The sequence below is a fragment of the Ascidiella aspersa genome, chromosome 2, assembly GCF_963924565.1.
Source record: "Ascidiella aspersa chromosome 2, kaAscAspe10.2, whole genome shotgun sequence".
Classification (NCBI taxonomy): domain Eukaryota; kingdom Metazoa; phylum Chordata; class Ascidiacea; order Phlebobranchia; family Ascidiidae; genus Ascidiella; species Ascidiella aspersa.
This window is the reverse complement of record NC_139448.1, coordinates 16,032,517-16,058,388: the sequence shown is the minus strand read 5'-3', so window position 1 is coordinate 16,058,388 and position 25,872 is coordinate 16,032,517. Positions and strand designations below refer to the sequence as shown.

The window sequence follows — 25,872 nt, the reverse complement described above, 5'->3', positions numbered from 1 at the left end:
GTCTATAGGAAGGCAATAAAAACGAAAAAAGTATGAAGATAAAACAAAATAAACCTGATTTTATTCATGCACCAAATAAGAAGCCAGTTAACATTAACGAAACATACTGTTGTCATCCGAAAACTGTTAAAAGGAAAGATATTTGTCTTACCTGAAGTTCATTATCTTTTTCGCGGTTCTTGATCCAAATCTTGCCCTGGCCTTGCGGGTCAATCAGCAGGGGATACCTGGTCGCCTTGGTAACAATTATGCCGTTCTGGATGGATAGTTCGTCGTTTGGAAGACCCTGTAGATTCCACTCGCCAATTGTGGCACTGTCAACCAGCATCGTGATTATATTGATGTCCTAAGGAAGCAATATACTCTGATGGAATTGATATTCTGTACTATGATAACTATTCACGTTTGTTTTATCTTTTGAAATAGTTTAGGGTGGCTTTTTAAACGCCAAGAGACATTATTTAGGATTACAACTTTTGCTCTATTGGTAAGATCTTTATACATTTTTTGTGTACCGGTACGATAAAGTTGCAGAGTTAATGTACTGTTTCAATCTCGTTTATTGTAATGTTACAGTTAACCACTCAGCAAAAATAAAAAAGAGTGTCGCAAACTATTGAAGCAAATTACTAAGATCGAATTTTAATATAATATTTTTTGTACATTAAAAATGAAAGGCGTTTAGTTTGCTTGGTACGTTAAATTTGTACACTAAAAAACGTTTCAAGTAGTTTTATGGCGTTTACCTCTGAAAAAGGAATCGCATTTTGTGTCATCTCTTTTTTCCACTGGGACAAGAGAAGGTCGCGGAAGTCTTGATTGAATGGACCAGCGTAAGAAAGGAAACCAGTAGCAAGCAAAACATCGCCGACCAAACGGTTTATTTGGTCGTTGAACTTCATTCCTGCCGCCTCCCAACGTATCTATGTTTAATAATCACACGACTTAAAATAAAAGAAATATAGGTATTCACTTTTTTACCGAAGGAACATATTTCAATTATTGTTATTTATATATGAGTTTAGGGCATTAGGCTAACTGATTTCAATTTGCTTGAGATTGGTACTTTTACGTCTAGAACCGCTGTAAAACGTCGCGTCGTCCAATGTACATTGAATTGAAGAAATAGAATGTAAATAAATGCATTTTTTATAACCAATGTAAAATTTTAGTATCACGATATATCATATATCACACCCGTTTTATTTGTGTTTGTGGGGCCGGTTTGTAGTTTATGATATATAAAACATACACTGCTAATTGCTAGTAAGTGATAATAACACTATAGCTTGGTTTCAAGTCTAGTTACCTTTTCACCACCCAAACCCTCGATAAGGGCCATGGCGTTGGTCATCTTGCGTCTGCAAGTCTCAGCATCCTCGATCAGCATCTGCTTGTGAGACATCGCCTTGTCGTATTGCGCCTATAAGTTAACGAGACACATAAATCAAGGGCAAGCAGAGGCAACTTAATGATGACTAAACATTTAAATCAATAACCGTGTTTTGCAGATCACCGACGGTTGGGGATACTTACCCACCTAGTTTACTATGTGCTTTATCGGTCTGGGTCTTTAAAGGGCGTGACCAAAGTCGATTTGATTTGTTGAGCAGTATCATAAACTTTTGCGAGGGACAGTTTTCATATGTTCATCAAGTTTATTTTTACCTGCACTTCGTCGAGTTGTTTTTGCTTCTCGTCCAAAGTGGCTTGTGCGGCCTTCAAGTCAACCATAGCCCGTTCCAGTTTGGCCTCTTGAACTGCCAAGTTTGCCTAAAAAAGTAACATTTAAGATTGAATTGAATAAAGTTCCACCTCTATCCTCTGTTGTGCTTTTCGACATTGTAGTTTAACCATCTGATTACAGTTGGCAGCATAACATCCATCTCAATAATATTACTAAAAGGTCGGCTACGACCTAAAATGTTTACAAAAACAAACAATGGTTGAACTTATTTTTATAGCAAAACATAGTACATGTTGTGTCTTTCAAAATTCTTTTCGCGCAAAATATTATACCTTCAACGGCAAAACCTCCTTGTTGATGCCGTAGAAGTAGGCCATAGCTTCAGTCCAGGAGCAAAGACCGGCTACGTTGCCGCAAACCTTCTTCGCGGTTTCGAGATTGTAGTCTTCCATCTCCAGATAAGGCGTCAGCAACTCCACCATTTCCTCAGTGATGGAATCCTGCGGTATTCATTATAATTGTTAAAACTTTGTTTTGCTGAACAAAATGTCATTTGAAAGGGTGCATTAAACACATTACAAATGGGGCCAAACCAAACTCCTATTTTTAGCAGTTTTGTTGCGTTATAGTCGGAGGCAAGCCGTAAATGTATTACAAAAATGAAATATATTAATAAAACAATAGGTGAGGTCGCAGTGCATATTAATGTAAAAATTACCTACTTTTCAATTTTCAAATTATCTCTTTGATGGAAATTACTCACAAGTTATGAATAACATTTAAACCCTTATTTTCCCGTTGTTCATCTATCAGCATCAACACGAGATGAGTAGCTCCCATCGCGATTTCCAACATATTTAGCCATACATGTACTTAACATTTGCGATCTAACATAATCATAAATATAATTTTAATTGTTGTAAGCAATTTATGTTTGAACACGCTGTTCCAGAATAAAATCAGCAAAAGAGTTCCAATTGCAACGGCATAAGTTCCCCTGATAAATTTCTGGCGCACACAAGATAGACAACTTTAAAGTAAAAATAACGCTTACAAACCAAAAGTTTCACAATCTAACTTTGGGAAACTTGACAAGCATGTTGAGGAACTGGGATTGGTTCATCAGCTTGAGGGCTTCCGACCAGGAGGGCCGGGGGCAAGGTCTCTCCGGGTCGGGCTCGACCGGATTGAGTCTTCTGCGCATCAAGATCAGCACGCAGTCCATGATGCGCATGATCAGATGCGGGGGCTTTCCCAGCTTTCTCACCGTGGCAATATCGGCTGGCTTGATTGTCTATACAACGGTATAAGTAAGGTAAAGTTAAATAGAACTAATTTTCTAGGACGGTTAAGTTACTAATTTTTTCAATAAATTGATCGAACATTATTGTTAAAGTTAAATTATATCTTCCGAACTTTACTATCGCATTAACATAGAAAATACTATACTCAACCAAATTATAATACAAATTCCAACTGAAGACCATAATATTAACTAATATATTTTCGTTCTTTTTTAACTATCTCTCTTTTCGGTGAAGGCAGCTATACCTAATGTAGCGATGATTATTTTCTGAATCTTTTTTTTAATATATTCTAATTTTCTTTTGATTGAAGTAACCAACTTGTAACTTACTCATTTTATTTAATATGTCAATGGCGAAACCTTAATTTTCATCCTAATTTGGTGTTGGTATAATTAAACTTGTTAATTCACCGGCCGTTAGCCGAAGATGCATAGTTGGTATGATGATATCCAAAAAAGAAAAAAATATATATTTGTCAACTTTGCCTAATTTAAAAAATAGTTTCTTGCAATAGATTTTGAACACGCTATAAAAAAATTGAAAAATCTTTATCGTTTACAATCTATATCACAAAAATTTCGAAAACCTTTTTCCATTAACAACACACCTGTAGAGCCGCTTCGGCCTTTTCGAGTGCCGGTTTGGCCGCGGCCAGTTTCGCCTGAGCGACCCCCTTGTCCTTGTTGATGGCGTCCACAATGGCCTGGGCCTTGTCCTTGACCTTCTGCACCTCGGCCTTGACCTTCTCGGCCGCGCTCGCCTTCTCAGTGACGATCTTGAGCACCTTTGTGACGGATGCGAAACTCAGTTAAGGAACTATATAGGTGTAATATAAAAGCACAGGGACCGAAACAGATCTTATTCAATTTGGAATTATTGCGCTCACTGCAAAAACGATATCCGCAAAGCGATACTATACAACTCCAATATGGTTATTAATATTTGGATTATCTTTGGCATTGCCTTTGGTACGATGCTTGTGTAATGCGAAAACCGTTTTGTACCCAAACTTGATTGTGATCGGTATGCAAAGAATTTCAGATCTGTTACAAAAAAATTTTCCATGTGCTTTTTTTATGCACGATATAACACATGTGCGGGGCGAAACGCATTTTAGTTATAGCCAGGGCGGATCTAGGATTTTTGTTTAAGGGGAAGCATGACAATTTTTATGAAAAATGTCATAAAGTTACGTCACAACGTGACGACATAAAACCTAAAATACTTAAAACACGCGTTGTTCTTGAGCGAGGTCGTGCGTAAGTAGCAGCAAACTCTGATGAATTAAGCCTAATTGCATTTTAACACGAATTTGGAACAAACCTCATCGGCTTCTTTTGACGCTACTTCCAGGTCCTTCTCCTTGACAGCCAGTTCCAGGGACAAGGCGCTGACCGACTTCTCGGCCTCCACAAGCTTGTCCAAGCCGGTCTTCATCCTTTCCGCAAGGACGCCGATCTCGCCAAGTTTAAGCCTAAAAAAGTTTTTGAATTGACGTAATGCCCAAGGCTTTGTCAAGTAGAATACCCAAACTTAGTTTAATGCCCGTACAGGCAATATATTCATTCGTCGTTCGAAAAGTGCAAGCGAGTTTAGGCTGCTCGAACCACGTTTAGTTACAAACAAACGGCACAATTTGGCTACACTACTAAGCAAATCACATACGATAGCTTTCTTACCCATAAATTGACTTGTATCCCGTAATGAAGGACAAGTAGGACTTGGGTGTGACGTGGCACGAACGGCGGAAACGATCGAAATATTCGACGCACTTTTCCGAAACAAGATCCTGAACGGAACCCATGACCTGTGTGCAAAGTAAAGGAATAATTTATTTTCGAAGATTAAAAAATGTGAACCGAAGATTGTATGTTTAACATGATCATTCTTGTTTTGCAAACAGATCATGCAATTTGCCTGTGGTTATTACTTTTGAAACAGCTATAATGCTTTCGAGTCCAATACGTTTGTATTAAACGACCGCATTTTCCTACCTGGACCATCATCGACTTGGTTTCGTCGGTACACTTGATGTCGTAAGAGGACAGAAAATGTTGCGCCACTTGTATCAGCGCCTCTCGTGGCCATCTAAGGAACCAGTCCATCGTACAACCAGAAAAGAGCCCTAAGCCATAAAGTTAAAAATTATGTTATTTAATAATGAATTGCAAAGCCAAAAGGTCGAGTAGATCGATATCGTCTTAAATAAGACGTTTCGATGCGAGCTTGTATCATATTCAGGTAATGTTATGATACAAGCTCGTATCGAAACGTCTTAATCTAGGTGTTGTCAATATGCTTGACCTTTTTGGCTTTGCAATTCATTATCAAGACACATTACAGATTCGTACATAGTATACTCAAGTATGTTGTTCAATAAAGTTTTTTTTTATTCTTGTAACGTTAAATGTAAGATTGCGCCAGCCTTTACTGGTGATGTATACAATTTGTTTGTCGTTCCTGATCGGCCTTGCACAATACAAAAAAAGACAAAACGTCACTATTCAATAACACGTAAGTCGACAAACAAAATAACACATATCTCGTTTCAACCGTGCAGCATACAACGATTAAACGACTTTTAAAAACGTTCGCGAAAATATCACTTACCTGGAAACTTAAGCGACCTGCCCCTGAACTTCTCCCCAACCGGCGAAAAGCATAGGACCACGTGGAGGTTGGATCGCGCCCGAGACAGGAAGTATTCGTAGAGGTTCTCGGGGGTGGGGGGACGCTTGGGGTACTCCTTCTTCATCACCGGGATGAGCTCCATGTTTATCTCGTCGATTTCGTCGCGTGCAAACAGATTCGAGACCTAAGAAGTAAGGAAAGCATTGCGATATCGTGACTATGAACGGAAAAATACTTTTTACTAAACAACTGCTTTTTACTCGGGTACATTATGCACGAATCTGTAATGTAGCTTGATAATAATTTGCAAAGCCAAAAAGGTAGAGTGGATCGACATCACCTTGATTAAGACGTTTCGATACGAGGTTGTATCATCTTAACTCTCGCATCGAAACGTCTTAATCAAGATAATGACGATCTACTCGACCTTTTTGGCTTTGCAACTTACTATCAAACTGCCTTTTGATTCAGGTGAAGCGTGCAAATTCAATTAATATGCGTAGTTCTGCTGGACACTTATATTTGACCTGACTTGCCAAAAACGTGAGTTCGCATGCCTTGAATTTAGAAGCGTGTTGCTCCAGTAGAAAATGGCCCTAATTTTAAAGTTGGGTGGTTAGAACTCAACTTTTAATGGAACCGAAAGAATACTGTGCAAAACGTATTTTGTTTGTTTTCCAAAAATATTTTTGGAGTAAAATTACGATCACAGAGTTAAGATTTTGCACTCGCCCGCTGCTTAATTCGAGTGCAGTTCGCTCAGGGCGAGTGATGCTTGCAACTCATCAGACTGGCGAGTGCCCTCCAGCAAAAATTGATTGTAGTGGTTGGACCTACTGAACTCAGTTTGTTAATCTGCGTCAAATTGTGTTAAATGGCCTGAATTTTTGCGTGCATCACTAACAATGCATGTTTAACAGCGCAATTAAACAAGCGTGTGTCCTTGTGTCGCACTTGGTAAAAAAAAATTGTCTAATGTTATTTCGGCCGGCTAGTGCTGGTTCGTAGAAACTTGCCGGAAGCAAATTTTGATTGAACATCAATCCTCACTCAGTCGTATTTACTGGACCTTGGCGTGAATTTAAAAGAGTCAAAGTGTTACAAGGGAGCAAGCCACACCTCTCCAGAGGCGAGCACGTTGTTCATGTACTCAAGGAATCCCTCGTCCTTGATCTCGTTGTCGGTGAAGATGAAGGTAACTCCCTGCCCGTCTTTGCCCGCCATCTTGTAGAGAATCTTGAGGTCCTCAAGCAGGTTAGTCGCATTGTAAGTTCTAGGATGAACATAGAGCGTTGCAGTAACAAACGTTGATACCAAGATGCTGATTTTGCGCTGTTTCGAGACCGTTGGCCGTAAATCAATCGAAAATAAGACTTAATTTTTAATGGCGTTTAATTAACAACTTTCATAAAAAGAAAGACTCTTTACTTTTCTCATTAAGACCCTTATTTTTTAGATATTAAATCAAATGGTAAGTAGCTTTATAAACAACCTTAGCAATAGCAACTGAAACTGACGCTCGTCCAGAACAATTAAAGTCTCGTACGTTTACATATAATTCGAAAACTTCATTTGGATGATTCGCGATGCACTGATTTTAACAAAATTATGTAAAACCTTTAACATACACCGAAGCGTTGACGCGCAACACAGGGAGATATTGATCAGCACTCACCTGCTGAGAGTGATTTGGAATATCTTGTAACCGGCAATGAACGAGGCGAGTCTTGTAAGCGACTGCTTTCCCGAACCGCCAACACCGACCAATAGCGCGTTGCCACGTGGCGTCCGAATGATACGAGAGATGCGCATCAAGTGAACCATTGCGTCCTTCGAGTAATATCATTAAAGCAGTTAGATCAGGGGTTCTTAAACTTTTTTACCGCGGACCCCTAAATGTTTTTTTGGCTTCGCGTGGACCACGGTAGGCGAGAAATATTATATTGAGAGATAACGTCATTAACTGACGTCACAATACAAATAGACTTATGATAAAATAGAAATTTGCTGATGATAAAATAAAGTCTAAATACATTGCGAAAACGTTTTATTTTTAATTAAACTTATTTCTTTGAAAAATTAAGTACTTCCTAAATATACACTAGTATTTCAATTTGGACTTCATTGACCCCTTAAAATTAGTTCACGGACCCTCAAGGGGTTCATGGACCCCAGTTTAGGAACCCCCTGAGTTAGATGGTTATCGCAGCTAATTTACAAGCAAACCCTTCGTATTTGGTATCTTCGTTTTTAACGCTGTAAACTTTCGAGCTATCTTGAGAAACGTAATCGCGTAAAAATATGCACCGAGAGTATTACATAAAATACGACAACCTTGACTCCTTTGTATTTTAACAGTGTCTTATAAGAGAACCACAACGATACAATAAGTTGTGCGAGTAGCAAATCAAAATGACATAGATATCGCTTAAAAGTATAGTTTCTAAATGTATTTTAGTTTTCATCGCAAAACATAAACGCGACTACCTTAAAGAAGACGAGATCCATCTTTCCTCCTCTAACGGTCTCATTGTACTGCTCGAGGAAGTTGTTTAATCGATCCTCCATCTCCTTCAGTTGTTGGACAGGTTCGTAGATTTTCGGAGCGTCGGGCTCAAAATCGTCCGGTTCGTCGCCTGTAAACGAAAAACGAGAGTGCTATGCAAATTGCAACATTTATATGTAAAGATGCACGGATCTGTAATGTAGCTTGATAACAAATTGCAAAACCAAAACGGTCGAGTAGATCGACATCATCTTGATTAAAGCTATTCGAGACGAGCTTGTATCATCTTCAGTTAATGTGAGGACATTTACATTAACTGAAGATGATACAAGCTCGTGTCGTCTTTTCTAAGATGATGACCTTTTTCGTTTTGCAATTTATTATCAAGCTACGTTTAAAGACTTTTGTTCTTATGATTTTCATTGCTGGAAGTATCAGGCTTGATTGAAACCTGTTAGTTCGGGTGCGTCGCGCAGGTAATCGACAAAGAAAGGTTCGGCCGCCATTTGGTGAGCCACCTCCTCTCCGAATTCCTCAAGCACCACCTACAGAAAAAGTATTTTGGGTAAAATAGAGTCCTGAACGGCTTTAAGAAAGTATAACTGGCCGTTGGTGCATTGTTAACCCAAATAACACAATTCACCTGTATTGAATTTGTTTGTATTGATAATATTATTGATATAACGAGAATCAGGTGGCAGTTTTACAACTGAAGAATACTTTATGTCGTGACACCATTTACAGCGAGTAACGCATCAGTTTTCAGGAAAAGAACAATAACAATAACTCAATAATGTCGTTAGTTTTAATTAAGTTTAGTAAGATAGTGTACTATATAACTTTAATTACACCGAAGTCCTATAAATTGTTAATAGTCTCTGGTTGACAATGACATATGAAGAGAAATAGCAAAAATATGAGTCTAAGGGTAGAGTACCCTTTAATAGTAGGTGCTACTGACATATAGTAGCCTTCAACAAAGATCCCGGTGGGGAATGTTAACCTTAGATGCGACACATCTGCCGTTTTTACCTGGTTAAGATTTTCGTCAAACCAGTCCTTGTCCGGCATATTGATGAAACGATCGGCGATCACGCGCTGGCATTCGTGCTTCCACAATCCCAGCAACACCTCAACCGAATTACCGATTTCGCTGTCGATTATCAGTATGCCCTGGTAATAGAAAACATATTTGTCTCTGCGTAGCTCGCAATACATTATATGCACAGGTTTGTCAACGAGTTTTTTTGTGTTATAAACAGTAAAATAGTCTAGCCCCTATAAAGCAGGTGCGGGCAACTTCTCCATTCGGCGGGCCTGGTATGGAAAATGTAGAACTTGGCGGGCCGGATTGCTGATCGATATATTAATTGTACTGCCAAAGTCTACATGTTTTTTTCGCATATTGGCGGCTAATGGTGTACCGGTACTCTTTCAACGCGGAAACACTTTCATTGTACACTGTATAGCAAACATACTGCTTTCTTGCCGACTTGAGTGAAAAAGTACTTGGGCATCCAATCCTTGTTAAATTTGCAACTTTACGTTACTTGGTAAAAGGCCTATTTTTGGCCGTGGGAAAACGGTCAAAATAAGGCCTGCAACTCTGTATGGGTATGGCATAGACCGTTTTGGTGTCGAATTTTGTACTCCCTAGTTTGCAGGGCGTTATGGCGCCGCTGTTGTGGCACCTGATTTTCTGGTCCAGTTCAGGGTTATTGGTGGGTAATGGATAGGGTTAGGAAATGGGTTAGGGTTGGAAATTAGGGAAGTTAGTGATGTACTTAGGGGTGGGGTTTGGTGTTAGTGTTGTTTAGGCCTGATTCTGGTCATATAGGTTTTATTCCGACGGGTTTATGACATTTTCCACATTATCATGTAAGACCGGAAACTTTTTTTCCACATTATCATGTAAGACCGGAAACTGTCTGCGGGCCGCTCAAAATCCCATCGCGGGCCGTATGTTGCCCGCCCCCGCTATAAAAAAACGTTACGATGCATTTAACCCGAATAGAATACCTTATAGACCTTCTTTTAAACCATTACCTGCCAGATTCTGCTCAAATCACGCAAGTTGAAAATGTAGTGAAATTTGGCGGGTGTCGGCAGCATTTTCACTTTCGTCTTTTGCCACAAGCTTCTTGTGAGAGGAACCAGTTTTCCAACCATGTCTATAACCTGTCACACAACGTTTTTTCACAAATGGGACAAACTTTCATTTGAAAAATCAAATACTTCTCCTTGTCGAGTCACCGTGGTATTGTTTAAGTTTGCCGAATAAACTGCTATTTATACCCAAAATATTGATTTCACAGTGGAACAGCATAGAAAATACTAAAAGTAGTTGAACGATAACAAGCGTTTGCGATTTTAGTCTCGAATCATACCTTTTTGTATTCCTGTCAAATCTCAACTTCCGATATTAAGTAATTCCCTTCGGTAATATAACCATTTTTGATTACGATATTTAAACAAGGAGAAATGGAAACAAATTAAACACGGATTTACATATACTCTTGTCAATCAGATAACTATAATTTTTAGATGGATTCTCGCCCGTGAAATTTTTGCATTAGTTTGAGCAGACGGTTTTGACTTGCGAATATACAAAACTAACAAACACCCAAACATATATTACAGGTTTGGGGAACTTGCGCTCCTTGCAGAAGTATCCGGTGGCGATGGTAGAGAAGATCTTATCGATGGAGGCGTTAGAGGGAAGGGTGCAGTTAAAGATGCAGAACTGACGCTTCATCCGCTGCGGGATGTCGTTTCTACCGCCTCCGGGATGGATCATGGCCGCCACAACCTGGATGTCGGCGATGTTGGTGAAGTCGCCTGTCAAGTGAGAGCAAGATGAGGGTGAACAAGGTGCGGCTTATTACCGTATAAGGGTTCGTGAAATGACTGGAGTAGAGGTCAGAAACGCAAGCGGTTTGTGACAAGTTTTGCGGTTGTTCAATTAACAATAATTTTTGCGTTAACTTGATCGAACGTTGTGACAAGTAAACCAGTAAAATTTTTGGCTTGTGGCACAACAGAAAAAATTGAAAAATGTTCGTGACACCTTCCTACAAAAGAAGAACACTATAACTTGATAATCGTTCCCCATAGCTGCGGCACACAGTTTGAGAATCACTGAGTTAAACAGAATTTGACTGTTTGGTAAACGTCTCCCCATTGAATGCTGACCTAAACAGAGATAAACTCTGTTTCTGTGGGACTTCATCGCACGTTTAAACGATTGCTGTGATTGCACTAATGGAAATGAAATGCTTTACCTGGCTTGTCCAAGCTGTAGAATCCCTTATTTTCCAGCAACTGCCGGACAATTTCATTTGTTATCTGCAAGAACATATGTAAAAGATTCATAGTCTCAGCAAAGGTGAGCAAAGTAAAATTTAAAGCTGCCAGTGGCCGATATAGGTTACTCTTTGCCAAATCATACACAACGTCGTAAAACTACATCAGAACATAGTATCATAATGGAAATATATTTGTAAAAGTATTTTACCATAACGGAACCAAACTTTAATATGAGCAGCCGCGATATCTAATAACAATGCACTCGCCGTTTTAGTGACAATTTACTCGACACCCTTTTTCAAAAAAAGGGTGCCGAATTTGCTAGCAGGTTTTGTTACAATTGAGGCTTGGTTTACTTCGTAGTTCAAAAAACAACTGGTTTCTTACCTGATCTCCCCATTCGTTGATTGTTGGCATGTTGATGTCATCAATAAACACAGTCATCTTTTTGCCAGCCGGGGGACCGTACGTGGTTCCAACGCGTTTGTCCACGTAGCTCTCAATTGTACGCTGTACAAAACCGCGAGGTAAAAGCAAATATAAATATCGGTATAGACTTTACATTAATTATTATGCTACCTGTGATATATACCTTGTATTTTAGTGAATATTTAATAAACGCGATTAATTCAAGAAATAGCATTATAAAGTATTCTGGGAGATCCAATATAATAAAAAGACATAGCATTCTCTAAGTTTACCTGGAACATATTAGGTGTCGTGGCGCTACTAAAATTAAGAGCCTTGGTGAGGTGAACCTCAGGGTCGGATTTGCTCGCGTAGCCTTTAATCATTACTGTCTTGGCCGTGCCTTGCTCGCCAATCAGAAGCACTGACTTTTCCTGCGCACAACGAACGTATAATAGTTAAGTATTTACACTTCAATATTGTTTGCCATCTGTTGGCAGTTTGTTTTGGCCAATAGCAGCACATTTACCAACTACAACGAAAATGGTAGATTAAGAGACCATAAAGCGAAAGTATTGCCTATGGAGTGACCAAGTAAAATGTATTCAAGTTGTGTTCAGTACTTTGTTTCATTACTTACTTAGTTTGCAAAATTTTCCGTATATAGTCTAAAATTGCATTTTTTAAAACAAATGTATTTCAAACGCTATAAAACAAAGCTTATTTTGCCTAACCTTTAAAGTTTTAAGCTTTAATAGGGTAAAATACATTAGCAGTTCTCTTCAAATGGAGCAAAATTCAAACCCATATGTAGGGATGTTCAAAGTAGAATCCCGAGGTATTCTAGAATAATAGGTTTCGAATCTAGAATAACGAATCCAGAATAGCGAATCCTAGTATATTTTTATCAAATTATTTAACCTCGATTTTGTTTGGGGAAGGGATTAATCTTAATCTACCCTACAGGGCCCACAATCACAGCAATAAATCGCCCAAACAATTTTCTAACATGTGTACATTATAATTAAAAAACTCTCTCATATGTTTAACATTCTTAACAACTGTCATCTGAAGCCGTTCTGTAAACTGTAATATGTCAACTGTCCAGGTTGTGTCCAAAACTTATATTTTTGCCAATAGTGAGAAAATGCAACACTCCACATAGAAGTCTTAAGCAATTCGGTCCTGATTTTGAAAGCATTGTTAAGTCTTATTGCTTCTTTTTTGACTAACATGATCTGTTATGCAGTCAAATGATGTACTGCAAAGAATACAAAGTTATTATTGACATAACGAATTCTTGACAATTACGTTGTGCATAACTGCATAACTTCCCTGAATATTGGCCTAAAGTTGACCTGAAGTAACCCCATAGCGCATTTTGTGGACGGCCAGCACGTTTTGCAACGCTATGTTACTCTTGCAACTTAACGCATTTAGGGAAATTGCGAACTCCACACCTGACATTACACGTTAGCCGCTCGCCCAATAACGCTTGATTGACACTTAATTATTAGACGAACGTTATCGCGAGACGCGGTAATTGGTCGCCCGAAAAAACGCTGACACTGCACTACCAGGTTACATTTAAAGCAAGCACTGTAAATTGGTCGCCGCGGCGACAGGCCAACTTACCACACGCGTTTGTGCAATTAGGCGCAACAATCCGCGGTAAAACATTAAATTATATCGGTTCCAATTACCCGAAATAAATGGCAGAATTGGATTCGAATCCCATCTGGATTCGAATCCAAGGATTCGATATTCTACTTTGAGCATCCCTACCCATATGTTACCTGTTTCATGATTGTACCCAGCAGGAAGTCGGTACGAACGTTGTCTACGTTGGGCACAAGGATGGAAAGATAATCGGGAGTCGAGTCTTTCGGGTACTCATATACAGGGACCCTTGAAGTAAAAGGCACACGTTGCAGTTAACTGCGATTACATTGTTATTTTAAAAGCACTTCTGAATTACGAAGAAACGATGACACTTGATGCCTTATGTGAGTGTAAAATTAATCCGAGTTTTCTGTCAACCTAATTTAATGTAGTCCAGACTTTGGGTAGGGATTCTTAAACTTTTTTTACTGCGGACCTCTATAGAATTATATGGGCCGAAAATTTATTTTCGGGACATATCTTGTTTTTGTCCGAAAATGTTTCAGACCGATTTTTGTCTGGAGCTTTATAGAAAAAGTGTACATCGTAGAACAAATTTTCAGACATGACGTAGAGTGATATGAAGGGGCAATGTCGAGGTTTATGAGGCTGCACCCCTCGGATTTTAAGGAAAAAACAATTTAAGGAAAAAACACAACAAAATATAAAACATGGAATATAAAATATACAATACAAAATATCAAATATCAAAGAATAAAAAAAATTGAAAAACAAAAATTAAAAAAAAACATAAAAAGTTAAATCAATAAAAAATGAAATTAATTAAAAATATTAAAAAATAAAATTATTTTTAAATTTAAAATAAAAATAAACACACTGAAGCCCTGAAAATATACCCCATGACAAAATATACAACAACCGCACCCCCGTCTAGTTTTTGTTGCTTTGCATGGTCGACGTTAGGGAAGACATTTTTAGAGATGACGTTATAAATATACGCCACAATACAAGGACTCTTTAGGCTCTTATGGACCCCATAAAACTAGTTCACGTACCCCCAAGGGGTCCACAGACCTCAATTTAGGAACCCCCGCTTTAGGGTATTCGCTTGTATTTATTAATTAAAAACAACAAAATGGAAAAAATAATAGCTTATTTTTCAGGATACTTACCGATTCTTCCAGTGTTCCCATTCACCTTTCTCGTTGACCATATACTCGAAGATCGTCTCCTCGCCTTCCACAGTGGGTAGAGGCAGTTTCGACTCGTGCTTGCGCATGAAGTCTCCAAGCATTTCCCTATAGAAAAGCAAACACTCTCGTTAACTCCCACATAAGTTAAAAAACATCGCTGTTCATGAATATCTAAAAACGGCATGCTGAAATAGTTCTGTGATATATTCACCACAAATCACGTTCAATCGCATATTTAAAACTGCATGCCGAAAAATATAAATATTCAGTTAAGCATGCCGAAATACCCGGCTCACCTGTGTTCAAGTTCGAGAATTGATCCGAGGGACCACATGAGCGAAAATATGAAGATGCGAGCCAGGTGGTTTTTCGTGAGCGCTTTTTCGTCGCCGCGAGGAATTAAACCTTGGAAACGAAAGTACAATTTTGTTGAATAGACTACATTGGGTAACGGTCGATACTCTTTAATTGCGTCGAACGAAGTCTACTTGCCCGATATGGTGGTTCTGATACTAACTCGAACAGTTTTTAAATTAAGTAAATAAAGCATCTGAAACATCTGCTCCCTATTTAATTGGCCAAAATTAGTTTATCACAGTTTAACACGGAAAATATAGTATTATTACTAGGAGCGTTCGGTGTTATTCACCCTGACGAAGGCGATTTAAACAAGTTTCCAAAAATAGGTTAACAGTTATAATTACTAGAGTAGCTTTATTTTATTATTATTATTATTATGCAACAGTTTATATAATGCAATCTTTTTATAGGCATCTTCCTTCGAGTTTTTTTTACTTTGCTATACCTTGTAGCAGGTCCATTGCTTGTCGGATGTACATGCACTCCAATACTTCCATTTTTGCAACCAACTTGGTGGAAACGAAGTTGTACAAGTCCTACACCAAGCGGAAAAATACATGTTGAATAGGTTTTACTGTCATTTTAAAATGTTAAGCAGTGACAGTGAGAAAACGAAGTATCTGGTGAAAGAACGTTTTTGCGGGTTTACCGTGGACTATTTAGGATTAGAGGGGAGAACTGCAATTTCGAGAGCATAGGCCTAACAAAAAAAAATTGTCTCCACTATTCTCGCTTAATTAGAGTTATGGCGATTTAGGTGATTAATGCTTTATCAAACAAACCTGTGAAAAGTTAGTAAGGTATAGTAGTGAAACTGTTCGTGTCTTTAAATTTTCACTTTTGTTACAGCATTGTGGAGGTTATTTTTATACCTCAATAGGGAAATTTTTGGTTCACAGCAATTGAATGGTAATTTCTTGGTTGGCAACTTTACTAGGAAATAAACATCATACTGCAACTATATGATACACCTAGGCGTTAGTGGTCGCGTTTAATAAAAATGCGCGATTACCTGAAATATGCTGTCGAACAATTCCCAAAGTATGTCGCCCTGCTGAGAAGGAATAGTCTTGAGCCAGCCCTGACAAACAGGACGCCAGTCCAGAGCAGATGACGACATGAACACCATGCCTTAAATAACAGACAATCACGTATTTACTCTGTTCCATGAAATAAATTTCCTTCAAACGACTGTCGATTAAAGACCTTACAAAGAGAAAGCGCTATATGAGCAGATTTGGACAACAAGCTAATTCTAGTTTTCTAATTCAATGAATTAGAGCAAAATACGGCTAATTCTAATTCTAATTTAACTTGTGAATTGCTTGTGGGCTCTAATTTTAGTACTAATCTAATTCAGATTTTCCAACGGCATTTTTAGTCTCTCAGTCAAAACAAAGATTATGAATTAAAACTATTTGGATGGAACGACTTGTAGGTAATATTTACCGTCTAAAAAGCGTATTGATACGCTAAAAGGCATAAAACTTAACACACACTTATTCACCATTTTACGAAAACTGAAATTTTCTAATTTTATTTCTAATCTAATTTTAAAAAGCTAACATAAATCTAGTTGTCTAAGTCTGTATGTGAGTAGAGTTATTGTACCTTTACGGGACCATACCAGAAGCAGATAAAACTGCAGTCACTAAAATATGTAGGCCAAAGTCATTTGACGGAATAGTTTGACAAGTTGTGCTATTTGAACGGTTATCTTTACAGTTAATTGGTTGCCTAATGGACGTTTTTTATCATATAAAACCACGTTTGACAAAGAAAAATTAGAGCAATACCGTTTCTTGAAACAGTGGCCGGCGAAGCGTTGTCTACGTTGTGTGGTTCAAAGATAATCTTGCAGTTGGGCGCCATCGGGATTCGATCCCCGTTCGCCAAAGTTAGCGTCTTGTTGTCATCAAGAACTGAGTTGAGGTTTTCGATCCACAGAGTATCAACAGGCCCGTCCAACACCAGCCAAATGTGCTCGCCCTGTAAATGTTTATGGGCAATTTTAATCCATTAAAAAATACTTCAATTTAAAAATCATAAAACAATAGGATGCCACAACAATTTGTACCCTGCTTCTAAAAACAAATTTAGGTATTTAGAAACGTTTACGGAAATAAAGTGATAGACGTGAACAACCACAACAAAACAACACAAGAAAAAATGGTCGTGAAAAGCTTTTGGGGTGTACTTTTACTGTCTTTTGAAGTGTACGAATATATGATATTTGCCATATGCTAATGAAATGATAAAGTATGTGGTTTTGCCACATACTATGCTATATCAATTATATACTATTTCATTATTCTGTCACATTCACGTGTTTTGTGTAAACAAATAAATACAAAAATGACTAATTTACCTTTTTGGCTTTGTGACTGCGGCGCCAGAGGGTCGAAAAGATGCCGTCCGTCCAATCGTTCGTGGAAACGTCTAGGGTTCCAAACATCTGAGGCGCAGTGATGGCCTTCGGGTTCATCCTCATTTCCCTGTGCATTATAGTAGCACCATTAAATACAAAATTGGTATAATTTTTGTCTTGACGACGTAAGTAGTTGTTAGAACCTTTAGCTAGTTATCATGATCGAATAGTTTAGTTCAGTAAAAAGACGCGCACCCCATATGACACCGAGAGTTTGTCGCTTATTCACGAGAAAACGTAATTCAATGAACATATGTGCACAAAAATGTTTTTTCTACTATAAAATAACACTCTCTATTCTGAACAGCAAACGTCTTTCATAGCCTTGTTTTGTGCTTTAGTCGCATATAAAAAGATTTCGTTCTCCAGTATTGCAAAATGCTTAAAAAAATAGAAATCATTTTAAACCTGTGCGGTTCTCCGCAATCGGTCATTGCCTTCATGAGGGTGTAGATGCACTTGGTCTTGCCTGCACCGCTGGGCCCGAGAACCATCATGCCGTGTCTCACGCGCTGCGTCTCGAACAACTGGATGATCTTGAGCACCCAGGAAGGATGGAAGACAAGTCCCGCGTCGCTTACCTTAGGAATATTACATTTGATGTTTGGATTAAGTCAAAAGAAATAAAAATTTCAGTAATCCAGTTGTGTTAATCAATTTCGCCTAGAAAGGTAATTGGTTGACTAGCAATAAGTTATTTTGCGTTCACGCTATAAAAGTTGTTTTTATGTGTATGTTTACTGTTTACTTATGGATGGCTAATAATGGTTTGGCAATTCTACTAGTATTAATAACTAACTGAATATTCGCGTTCTGGTTACTGTTTATCGAATGTTATACTTTGTTGTGCTTTTGTGAAGTTAGCCTAAACTTTTATGAGCTATCGATGCTATAGAAACTGTGAGACCATATAACATATTTTCTGATTTTTCTTTGCAGAAAGCTTTTAGAATTCAGCTGAATCATTTTTTTTTCTTTTATATTTCGGTTTGGAAACAAAAGAATCAAAGCACCATATATTGCTTGATAGGCTTGAGAACCACCTCTAAATATGCAAACTGTTAATATTTGTTTCAACTATAAAAAAATTCGCACTTGTTTCTCTATGGCCGCCTCCAGCTGCGGATATCCTGCTTTATCAAGCTGGATGCTTGGGAAGAGGTCGTTGATGAGGGAAAGGAAGAGGGGTTCGTCCTCGTCCACCAGCTTTGAGAGGTTCATGTCGCGGAGCCCTCGCATCACGATCATCGACTCGGGATCGTTCGGGTTTTCACGCTTCACTGCGCCGAGTGTTCGCAAAACCGAGAGGATGTTTCGCAGACCGAAATCGTAGTGGACCTGGGCAATACAAAGGTATAAGCTGTTCGACTGTTCGTTTTATTTTTATTTAGTTGCTAAAGGGTGATTTAAATTGTCAACGTATTCTTGGAGTAAAACAATTTTTAATCAAAATATCTGAAAAGCTTATTTACGGAATATTATTACACTGAGGAAAGAAAATATACAAAAAGACCAACTACCTCAAGCTAACAGAAAATTTATAGAGATCTCTGGAGATATATTACATATACATATAAAAAGACTTTGAGACACTATTTCCCATTTATCCATCTCATGTGGCGTGTTTATTATCCTACTTTTTTGATTGAGTCTGTTCTCCGGAAATATTGCCAAATATCAAACTACACTGGTTTGGTAATTAAAGATAATTATAATTGATACATCGGAACAAACCTGCTTGGAGAGCTGTTCCTCACACAGCTTGTAAAGGGTGTAGAACTTCTTGGAGAGGATGATGTTGTCAAGGAAACCGCAGGCAGCGAGTTTCACTCGGATGATAATGGCACGATCCGGGACCATCATCGCCACGGTGCGGAAGTTTATTTTGAGGTTCTCGGGTAGTTCCTGGCGTCCCGCATAACCCGGGTTCTATAAAAAGGAAAACGTATGTATAATGATAAAATAATAGAGCACTAAAATAATTATTCAGGTACACAATTTAAAAAAAATAAACATCCTCCAACTGCATAGTGGTTGCGTATACAAAATAATGCTGCGTATATAAGAAATATCGGTCTTAAAAACGTTAACACACAGTAGTTATGTATGTGCTCATAGTTATTTATTTTTAGCGTATTTTTAATAAAACAAAGTGTAACAGAACGAGGTGTTTGACGTCTTTCTGAAAAAGTGCGATCTTTTAAAGTTGCTTCACCCAAACCTAGCATAAAAAACCGCCAAAAAAAACAAAAGGCGTCGTTACCATTGTGAGGAAGATGCCGAACTCGCGGTCCATGGACACGCTGTCGCCGTCGGTGAAGATGAAGCTGGGCTTGTTCATCTTCTTGCACTGGAGCACGATGGCGATCTGCTGGGCGGCGACAGAGAGCACGGGAAGCTCGATGCGGTTGAACTCGTCGAAGCATCCCCAGGATCCGGACTGAGCCAGACCTATGCGGTAGTGTGCAGTTTTAGCTGATGTATTTTCGCGAATTATCTTGAAGCTCCTGTACTGATTTTTTACGGTTTTAGCGATCTATCGCCTTTCGGTATCGACTATCGTTCACTTTTAAACGAAGTTGTTCACAGTCTTGATTTTACGTTCCCTTGGTAACACTTTAATTATTTTCTGCAAATGTAAAAAACTATTTACGGAATGCTAAAATTAAGAAGTGGGGACAAACTCCATGTACAAATGACAAAAACACAAAAATGTTGCATAACTTTGATTGGTGCTTCTTGCATGCCGCGTGTCACTGTGAAAAAAAAAAGTATAAAATACCAGCAAACCTACCCTTATAAATCCTTCCCAGTCCCCTGTAGTCCATCTGATCGGAGCAATTGAAGACAACCACATACTTGGCGAGGCACTTGCCCATGTCCTTCACCGTCTCCGTCTTTCCGGTGCCTGCCGGTCCCGCCGGGGAACCCCCTAAACTCATGCCCAATGCCTGAGCAAGCGTGATGTAGCATCTGACGCACAAAAAATTGTGTTCAGTTATTTAAAAAAATCAAAGTTAAACCAGACAATAGTTGTTAAATACAGAACGGTATACCTAAACCAGGGTTTCTCAACCGGGACCCTCGGTTTCCCTATAGGCCACGGAACATATTACGTGTTTCACTATAGCATATATTATTTTAAAAGACTCTCCCTTGTGACGTTCCGTGACGTGTTTTACTGTAAGATAACAGGGCATTTAATATTGAGAGCCTGGGGAAGGAGGATCACAAGTCATACAATGTTGAGAACACTGACCTAAACAAATGAACTATGTAGCTAAGCATTTAACTATAGAATAAGGCAACGCGGGGCCACGTTTGTTACTTGCGGGCCACGCATGTAACGTGTTGAACAGCGGGTTACCTCGCTAGTCACCTAAATCAGTTGGCCAAAAAAGATTTGTTTGCTCGTGAGGTATTGGCGGTTATAAAAGCTAACTTGCAGTGGGATTGGAACTCGCGACCTCAAACATTACTGTGCAGTGAGTTACGGGGCCGTTAGCTTTATCCCCTACGATTTTTTATTGGTCTGGACCAAGTTACAAAAAAACACTTGTCTGTGCAAGTTTCAAAAAGCGCGTATATATCTTCACCTGTCGGTGAGCGGGGTGATGACGAGGCGCTCGTTGCAGCCGGTGTACTCGTTGCAGTAGAGGAAGTTGACGTCGGTGATGGAGATCTGGCACTTGTCGGCGTCCTCGATGTAGTAGAAGCGCGACTGCTTCAGCCATTCGAAGTCGGTCGGCGACTTAATGTGCATTTTCACCTGTACAAACGCGGGGCGAAACCACGTTATTCTTTATTACAGATGGGCAACGCTTGAAAACAGCATCGAATAAGCATGGAACACAAAGTTGCGTTTTCGCCTTCACGATGAGGACGACCGAACAAGACCGGTAGTTTTTTCAATTATTAAACTATATAATTGTATTGAAGCCTACTTGTTGTTATTCTTAATACACTACTTGTTGTTATTCTTAATAAAGCCTAAAACTTCATAGAACTACTAAGAGGACGAACATACAAAAATAGAATAATTTATACAATGTGCGAGTTTTAACATCAGAACAGACTCAAATATCCTTTACCGGCGATATGTCGGTTTTAACTAATTTTTTGCTATATACTCTATTATAAAACATTAATAAATCATTTTTCCTTGTCAACCCACCAAATCGTCAAAGATGTCTCTCTGATGAACGTGAATGGTGATAAGAGTTTCGTACTTTGTCCTCTCATACTTGGTCAGGTCGAGGGTGGTTTGGTCGATGAGCGTCTTCAACATGTCGATGAAGCGCTGGTTGGTGTTTTGCATCGCCTGTAATGTTAAAGCAGCTTTTAAAATGCGCACTTTCACCCCGAAAAACGTAAAACCATTTTCTTGGCAGCAGAGTACGAGTGTAGTTTTATCAAATATTACTTTCGACCCCATATGCATTTATCATTTTTTTTAATTAAAAACTAGCATAAAATTGGGGAGTTTCCGACCGTGTGACAAATGCAGTTAGCATGGATGATAGTATTGCAAAAATAGCGCCAGACGATATATAGGTTGAGGATCTCACCATGTCAAACCTCCACTGACATTAGCCTATATTTTTTTATTAATATTGCGAAACAAATTGTTTCGTCCAGCTCGAAAACACCTACTTTCTCGTTGGACTTAAAAACCCAGAATTGGAATTTAATTGCCCACCAGAACTTGGTTCAAATATCGCACCTAAATAATACTACGATTTTAATTGTAAAAAACAAAAACAGTCACAATGCATTCTGCATTTCCGCTCCGAGCAGCCACCAACCTTCTTGTCGGACTTGGCAACAGTCAGAGCCTCTTCGGAGTCACGCGTCCATAACATTTGGATGCCGAGGATGCCGACCTGAGCCGGAAAGACGTTCTCGAAGTCAATGATCTGGAAACCGGCCTCGCCGATCGCGTTTGCCGCCTTCCGTACGACAGAGTGAACCGTTTTACGGATGCCGTCGAGCAGCGTGCCAAGCCAAAGTTCGACGTTGCCCTGTATGAGGTGAAAATTGAGTAAGGCCGGTAGTGTTATGAACTGGTGTTTGAGTGTGTGAAAGCGAATCGCATGTGGCCGTCACTTTGCTATTTAGAAATTCTGGAACAAGGAGAAAAATGCGCTTGTGTCGCTGTTTGTGAGCAATTTAGGTATTTTTATCTAAAGTTTTCCTTCATTTTGTGTATGTTTACAGAGCCTATAGAGTACTTTTCGTGAGTCATTACGAACAGTCCTTGATCCAATGCTGCGGTCTGTTCTTATTCTAGCTTTTGCGATCAAACGATCTTGTGTGCGTGTAAATAAAACTGGTTCGAGAGACTTGGTAACAGGCTGCACAAGTTTTTCGGAAATGTTTGTTATAATTAGTGCATCAATTGGTTTTGACGCAAACTCGGCCAAGGTAGATACCGTTTCAAGCAAACGTCCGACTTGAGTAAGATTCTACGAGACAGGAAATCGGGGTAATTTTGCTTTTTTTTATCACCTGAGCCACCACTGGTTCGGCCAGCTCCATCGACTCGGTTTCTTGCGAGATGACCTTGAGTATGTGATCGTACTGCTTTTCGTGGAACTCAACGCGGTAAACGTTGTCGAACAAGCCGAGAAGATGCGCCTGTGTAGCACAACATTGATGCAATGTATTAGTTATCATGAAATATAACGCATTATTTTGAGCTAATCGCGAACCCAAGTAAAGGTTATTTACAATTTGAAATCTCCAAATTAATCAGGGCTATACTATAACTAATTTACCCGTATTTCAAGACAAAAAATATTCGCGTTTTATGTACGGTATTTGCCGTCAGCGCTGTCCCCTTATTTTTTATTAGTTAAACTTTTCCATGGTTTGCGCTTTCAAAGAAGCGAATTGTCGAATCACTTAAATAGAAAAAAATCCAATTTGTATATGGCGTGTATAAACTCGCAAAGTAAGAAATTATGATATCTTACCTGGATAGTATGTGAGTCGCTGGCCTGACCGAGGATTTCAAGCAGGGCCGGGTCAGAAACAAAGAAGAATCTAAATAGGCAACACAGTTGGTTATCAACTATTTATTCATAAAAGAGCAAACATGTTTTCTATGCATTTTATATTCAGCCTAAATTGATAATTGTTAAACCGATAGCTTTACAGATAGCGGAGGCGCACCTGGGAAAGATGAGACGCTTCTTCTCGAGGTAGCCGGTGAGCGACTTCTGGCACATTTCCAGCTGCTCGAGAATGTGGGGCAGCAGCTGGGCGAGGGTGTCGTCACCCACGCAACAGTGCACCACGTTGGGGGTCTCGTGCGCGCGCTGCATGATCTTCATCCACGACTTGTCGATGTTCGCAAACCGTTTCGCTTCCTGGCAGGCAAACAAAGGGTTTCATAATATTGACGAATTATACTTATGCAAAATTATTAGGCAAGTTTGTTGGCATCGATTAAATTAGCAATTTTTTGAAGTGGGGCAGAAATAATTGCGCTTTATTGGCCTATGCGTTGAATAATCACATGAAAGTAATACAAGCAGATAAGCGCATCTACAGGACAAGTAGCAATCTATTTTAGGAGGTAAAGCGATACAGATAGGGTATCTCAGGCTCATTTATGTATCAGAGAACGACAACAGATCATACAACCGTGTATCGCTCATAAATTTAAATTTTATTTTTTATATATTACCATTTCTTTTCGTAAAATTTAGCGGTCGATACCTTTGCATAAGAAAATAACTGCTAAAAAACACACCAAAGCCTTGAAACTAAAAAAAACAAAAACCCATGTAAAATAGTGGAGTTCGAAATGCTGCTTACCTGAGGCAACTGCTTTGCGATGTCGCCGCCGACGAACACGGCTTCCAAGTAGACCCACAAGTTTTGCACAATCATCCAGTTTTCTATGATCTCTGTTGTACCGGACAGCTTATGGACCCACTGTTGGATGGTCGGCTTGAACGGGGCGTTATACCTTGAAGTTAGGAGGTGTTTTAGATAACATGGCGTCGAACAATTAATTAACTGGTAAACCATAGGGAAATCTTTAAAGATTACTACGTTGGCTCTTATTGCTCTTGTGGAAGAGAACAGAAGGAACAAAATATACACCAACACAACCGGTTAAGATAAGGGTCATCATTTAACACGTGGTCTCCAACCTTTTTGGTAACCGACCTTAATTTAAATAAGCTGAAATCTGTATTTACATGCGACCCCAGTTTGTTTTCAGATAAGTAATTCTCGAACTAAATAACACGAGCGATTGATTATTATGTTTAAATTATGCACAATTTCAGAGAACTGTGGCTATTCACTTGTACCAAAATAACACACTGATTTAAAGCCACATATGAGATACGACTTTTGTAATTTAACACATGAGATACGACTTTTGTAAATTATTTTTAAACATTTCAATATACTCAGTGTGTTCGTGGCTTAAACGAAACCACTAAAACTGCAGGAATTGGTGAGTGGTGGAGACCCCATAAAAGTTTAGGCGACTCCATGTTGGGTCGCGACCCACAGGTTAGAGACCACTGATTTAACATATGAAAAAAAACAGCACAAAAGCGAGTTAACATTAAAAAAACACTTTTTTTTATTTTTTATGTAATTAATAAAAAAACACAACATCTTCTTTCCTACCTATTGCTCATTAACGATCCGAGAACCATGAGCGAGTCCTCCATGAGCGCGACAATTTCCAGGATGTCGACTCCCTTGAGAAGGAGCTCGCCTCTGGCCTTGAACTGGCTGAAGGTGAAGACCTGGACGCTCCAGTCGTTGATCACCTGCTTCAGCTTGGCCTCGATGTCGCGCTCCTTCACTGCACTGATGCAGATGTCCTGGACACAAAATGGCGATCAATTTAGAGTTAAACGTTAGGCCAGTGGTTTTCAAAGGAAAGAATTTTCGAATTTGGGGAGGAAAATTGATAGAAATAAAGTTCTTTAATCGGTTATATGAAATAAAAAGTGTATCAACTGTAATGATTGGTATTGTAAAAAGTCAATAAGGTCCACAATATAAATTTATTTTTTTTTCACAGTTTCAGCTATTTAAGAAATATAGACCAATGCAGGCATTTTTACATACGTATAAAATTAATACCTTCGTCATATGTTTAAACAAACTCAACTTTCAGACGATTAGCGTATCCAAATTTTTTTACAAGTTTTGGCTTTTGGCGCAGATATGTTTGTGTCTATTTCAGTTTTACATATTTTTTTTAACTTTGTCGTCTCTTGTTCCGTAGGTTTGATTTTCTGTCAGGGTAGGCTACATCAAAATACTAAATAAAAAATGTGAACCACTTTATGCTTTTTGCTGGGGAGGACTTGACAGTGTTTAGGCTTCTAAGCGAGGAAGATGACAAAAACTTTGAGAACCACTTTGTTAAGCAAAGTTAGTCAAAA

At 38.9% G+C, this 25,872-nt stretch overlaps 1 protein-coding gene across 1 annotated transcript in view; it reads right to left on the bottom strand.

Moving 5' to 3' along the window:
• Positions 1–25,872, bottom strand: part of LOC146163979 (dynein axonemal heavy chain 5-like) — a 60,475-nt gene that overhangs the window by 14,612 nt on the left and 19,991 nt on the right. Inside the window, exons 32-72 of the mRNA XM_083382914.1 lie at positions 25,103–25,302; positions 24,272–24,425; positions 23,624–23,820; positions 23,425–23,494; positions 22,958–23,086; positions 22,255–22,470; positions 21,624–21,770; positions 21,046–21,218; positions 20,244–20,422; positions 19,713–19,900; positions 19,184–19,378; positions 18,545–18,787; positions 17,858–18,030; positions 17,390–17,516; positions 16,818–17,010; positions 16,034–16,152; positions 15,467–15,557; positions 14,958–15,066; positions 14,641–14,766; positions 13,642–13,753; positions 12,139–12,279; positions 11,825–11,947; positions 11,413–11,476; positions 10,770–10,969; positions 10,178–10,309; positions 9,164–9,304; positions 8,583–8,676; positions 8,113–8,261; positions 7,301–7,455; positions 6,745–6,898; positions 5,605–5,809; positions 4,989–5,119; positions 4,674–4,801; positions 4,318–4,468; positions 3,602–3,778; positions 2,766–2,981; positions 2,020–2,187; positions 1,669–1,773; positions 1,310–1,423; positions 747–923; positions 152–346 (exon numbers count right to left, since the gene is read on the bottom strand). Of these exons, the coding sequence (XP_083239040.1) occupies positions 152–346; positions 747–923; positions 1,310–1,423; positions 1,669–1,773; positions 2,020–2,187; positions 2,766–2,981; positions 3,602–3,778; positions 4,318–4,468; positions 4,674–4,801; positions 4,989–5,119; positions 5,605–5,809; positions 6,745–6,898; positions 7,301–7,455; positions 8,113–8,261; positions 8,583–8,676; positions 9,164–9,304; positions 10,178–10,309; positions 10,770–10,969; positions 11,413–11,476; positions 11,825–11,947; positions 12,139–12,279; positions 13,642–13,753; positions 14,641–14,766; positions 14,958–15,066; positions 15,467–15,557; positions 16,034–16,152; positions 16,818–17,010; positions 17,390–17,516; positions 17,858–18,030; positions 18,545–18,787; positions 19,184–19,378; positions 19,713–19,900; positions 20,244–20,422; positions 21,046–21,218; positions 21,624–21,770; positions 22,255–22,470; positions 22,958–23,086; positions 23,425–23,494; positions 23,624–23,820; positions 24,272–24,425; positions 25,103–25,302 (6,261 nt within the window). The remainder of the gene's footprint in view (positions 1–151; positions 347–746; positions 924–1,309; positions 1,424–1,668; positions 1,774–2,019; positions 2,188–2,765; positions 2,982–3,601; positions 3,779–4,317; positions 4,469–4,673; positions 4,802–4,988; positions 5,120–5,604; positions 5,810–6,744; positions 6,899–7,300; positions 7,456–8,112; positions 8,262–8,582; positions 8,677–9,163; positions 9,305–10,177; positions 10,310–10,769; positions 10,970–11,412; positions 11,477–11,824; positions 11,948–12,138; positions 12,280–13,641; positions 13,754–14,640; positions 14,767–14,957; positions 15,067–15,466; positions 15,558–16,033; positions 16,153–16,817; positions 17,011–17,389; positions 17,517–17,857; positions 18,031–18,544; positions 18,788–19,183; positions 19,379–19,712; positions 19,901–20,243; positions 20,423–21,045; positions 21,219–21,623; positions 21,771–22,254; positions 22,471–22,957; positions 23,087–23,424; positions 23,495–23,623; positions 23,821–24,271; positions 24,426–25,102; positions 25,303–25,872) is intronic.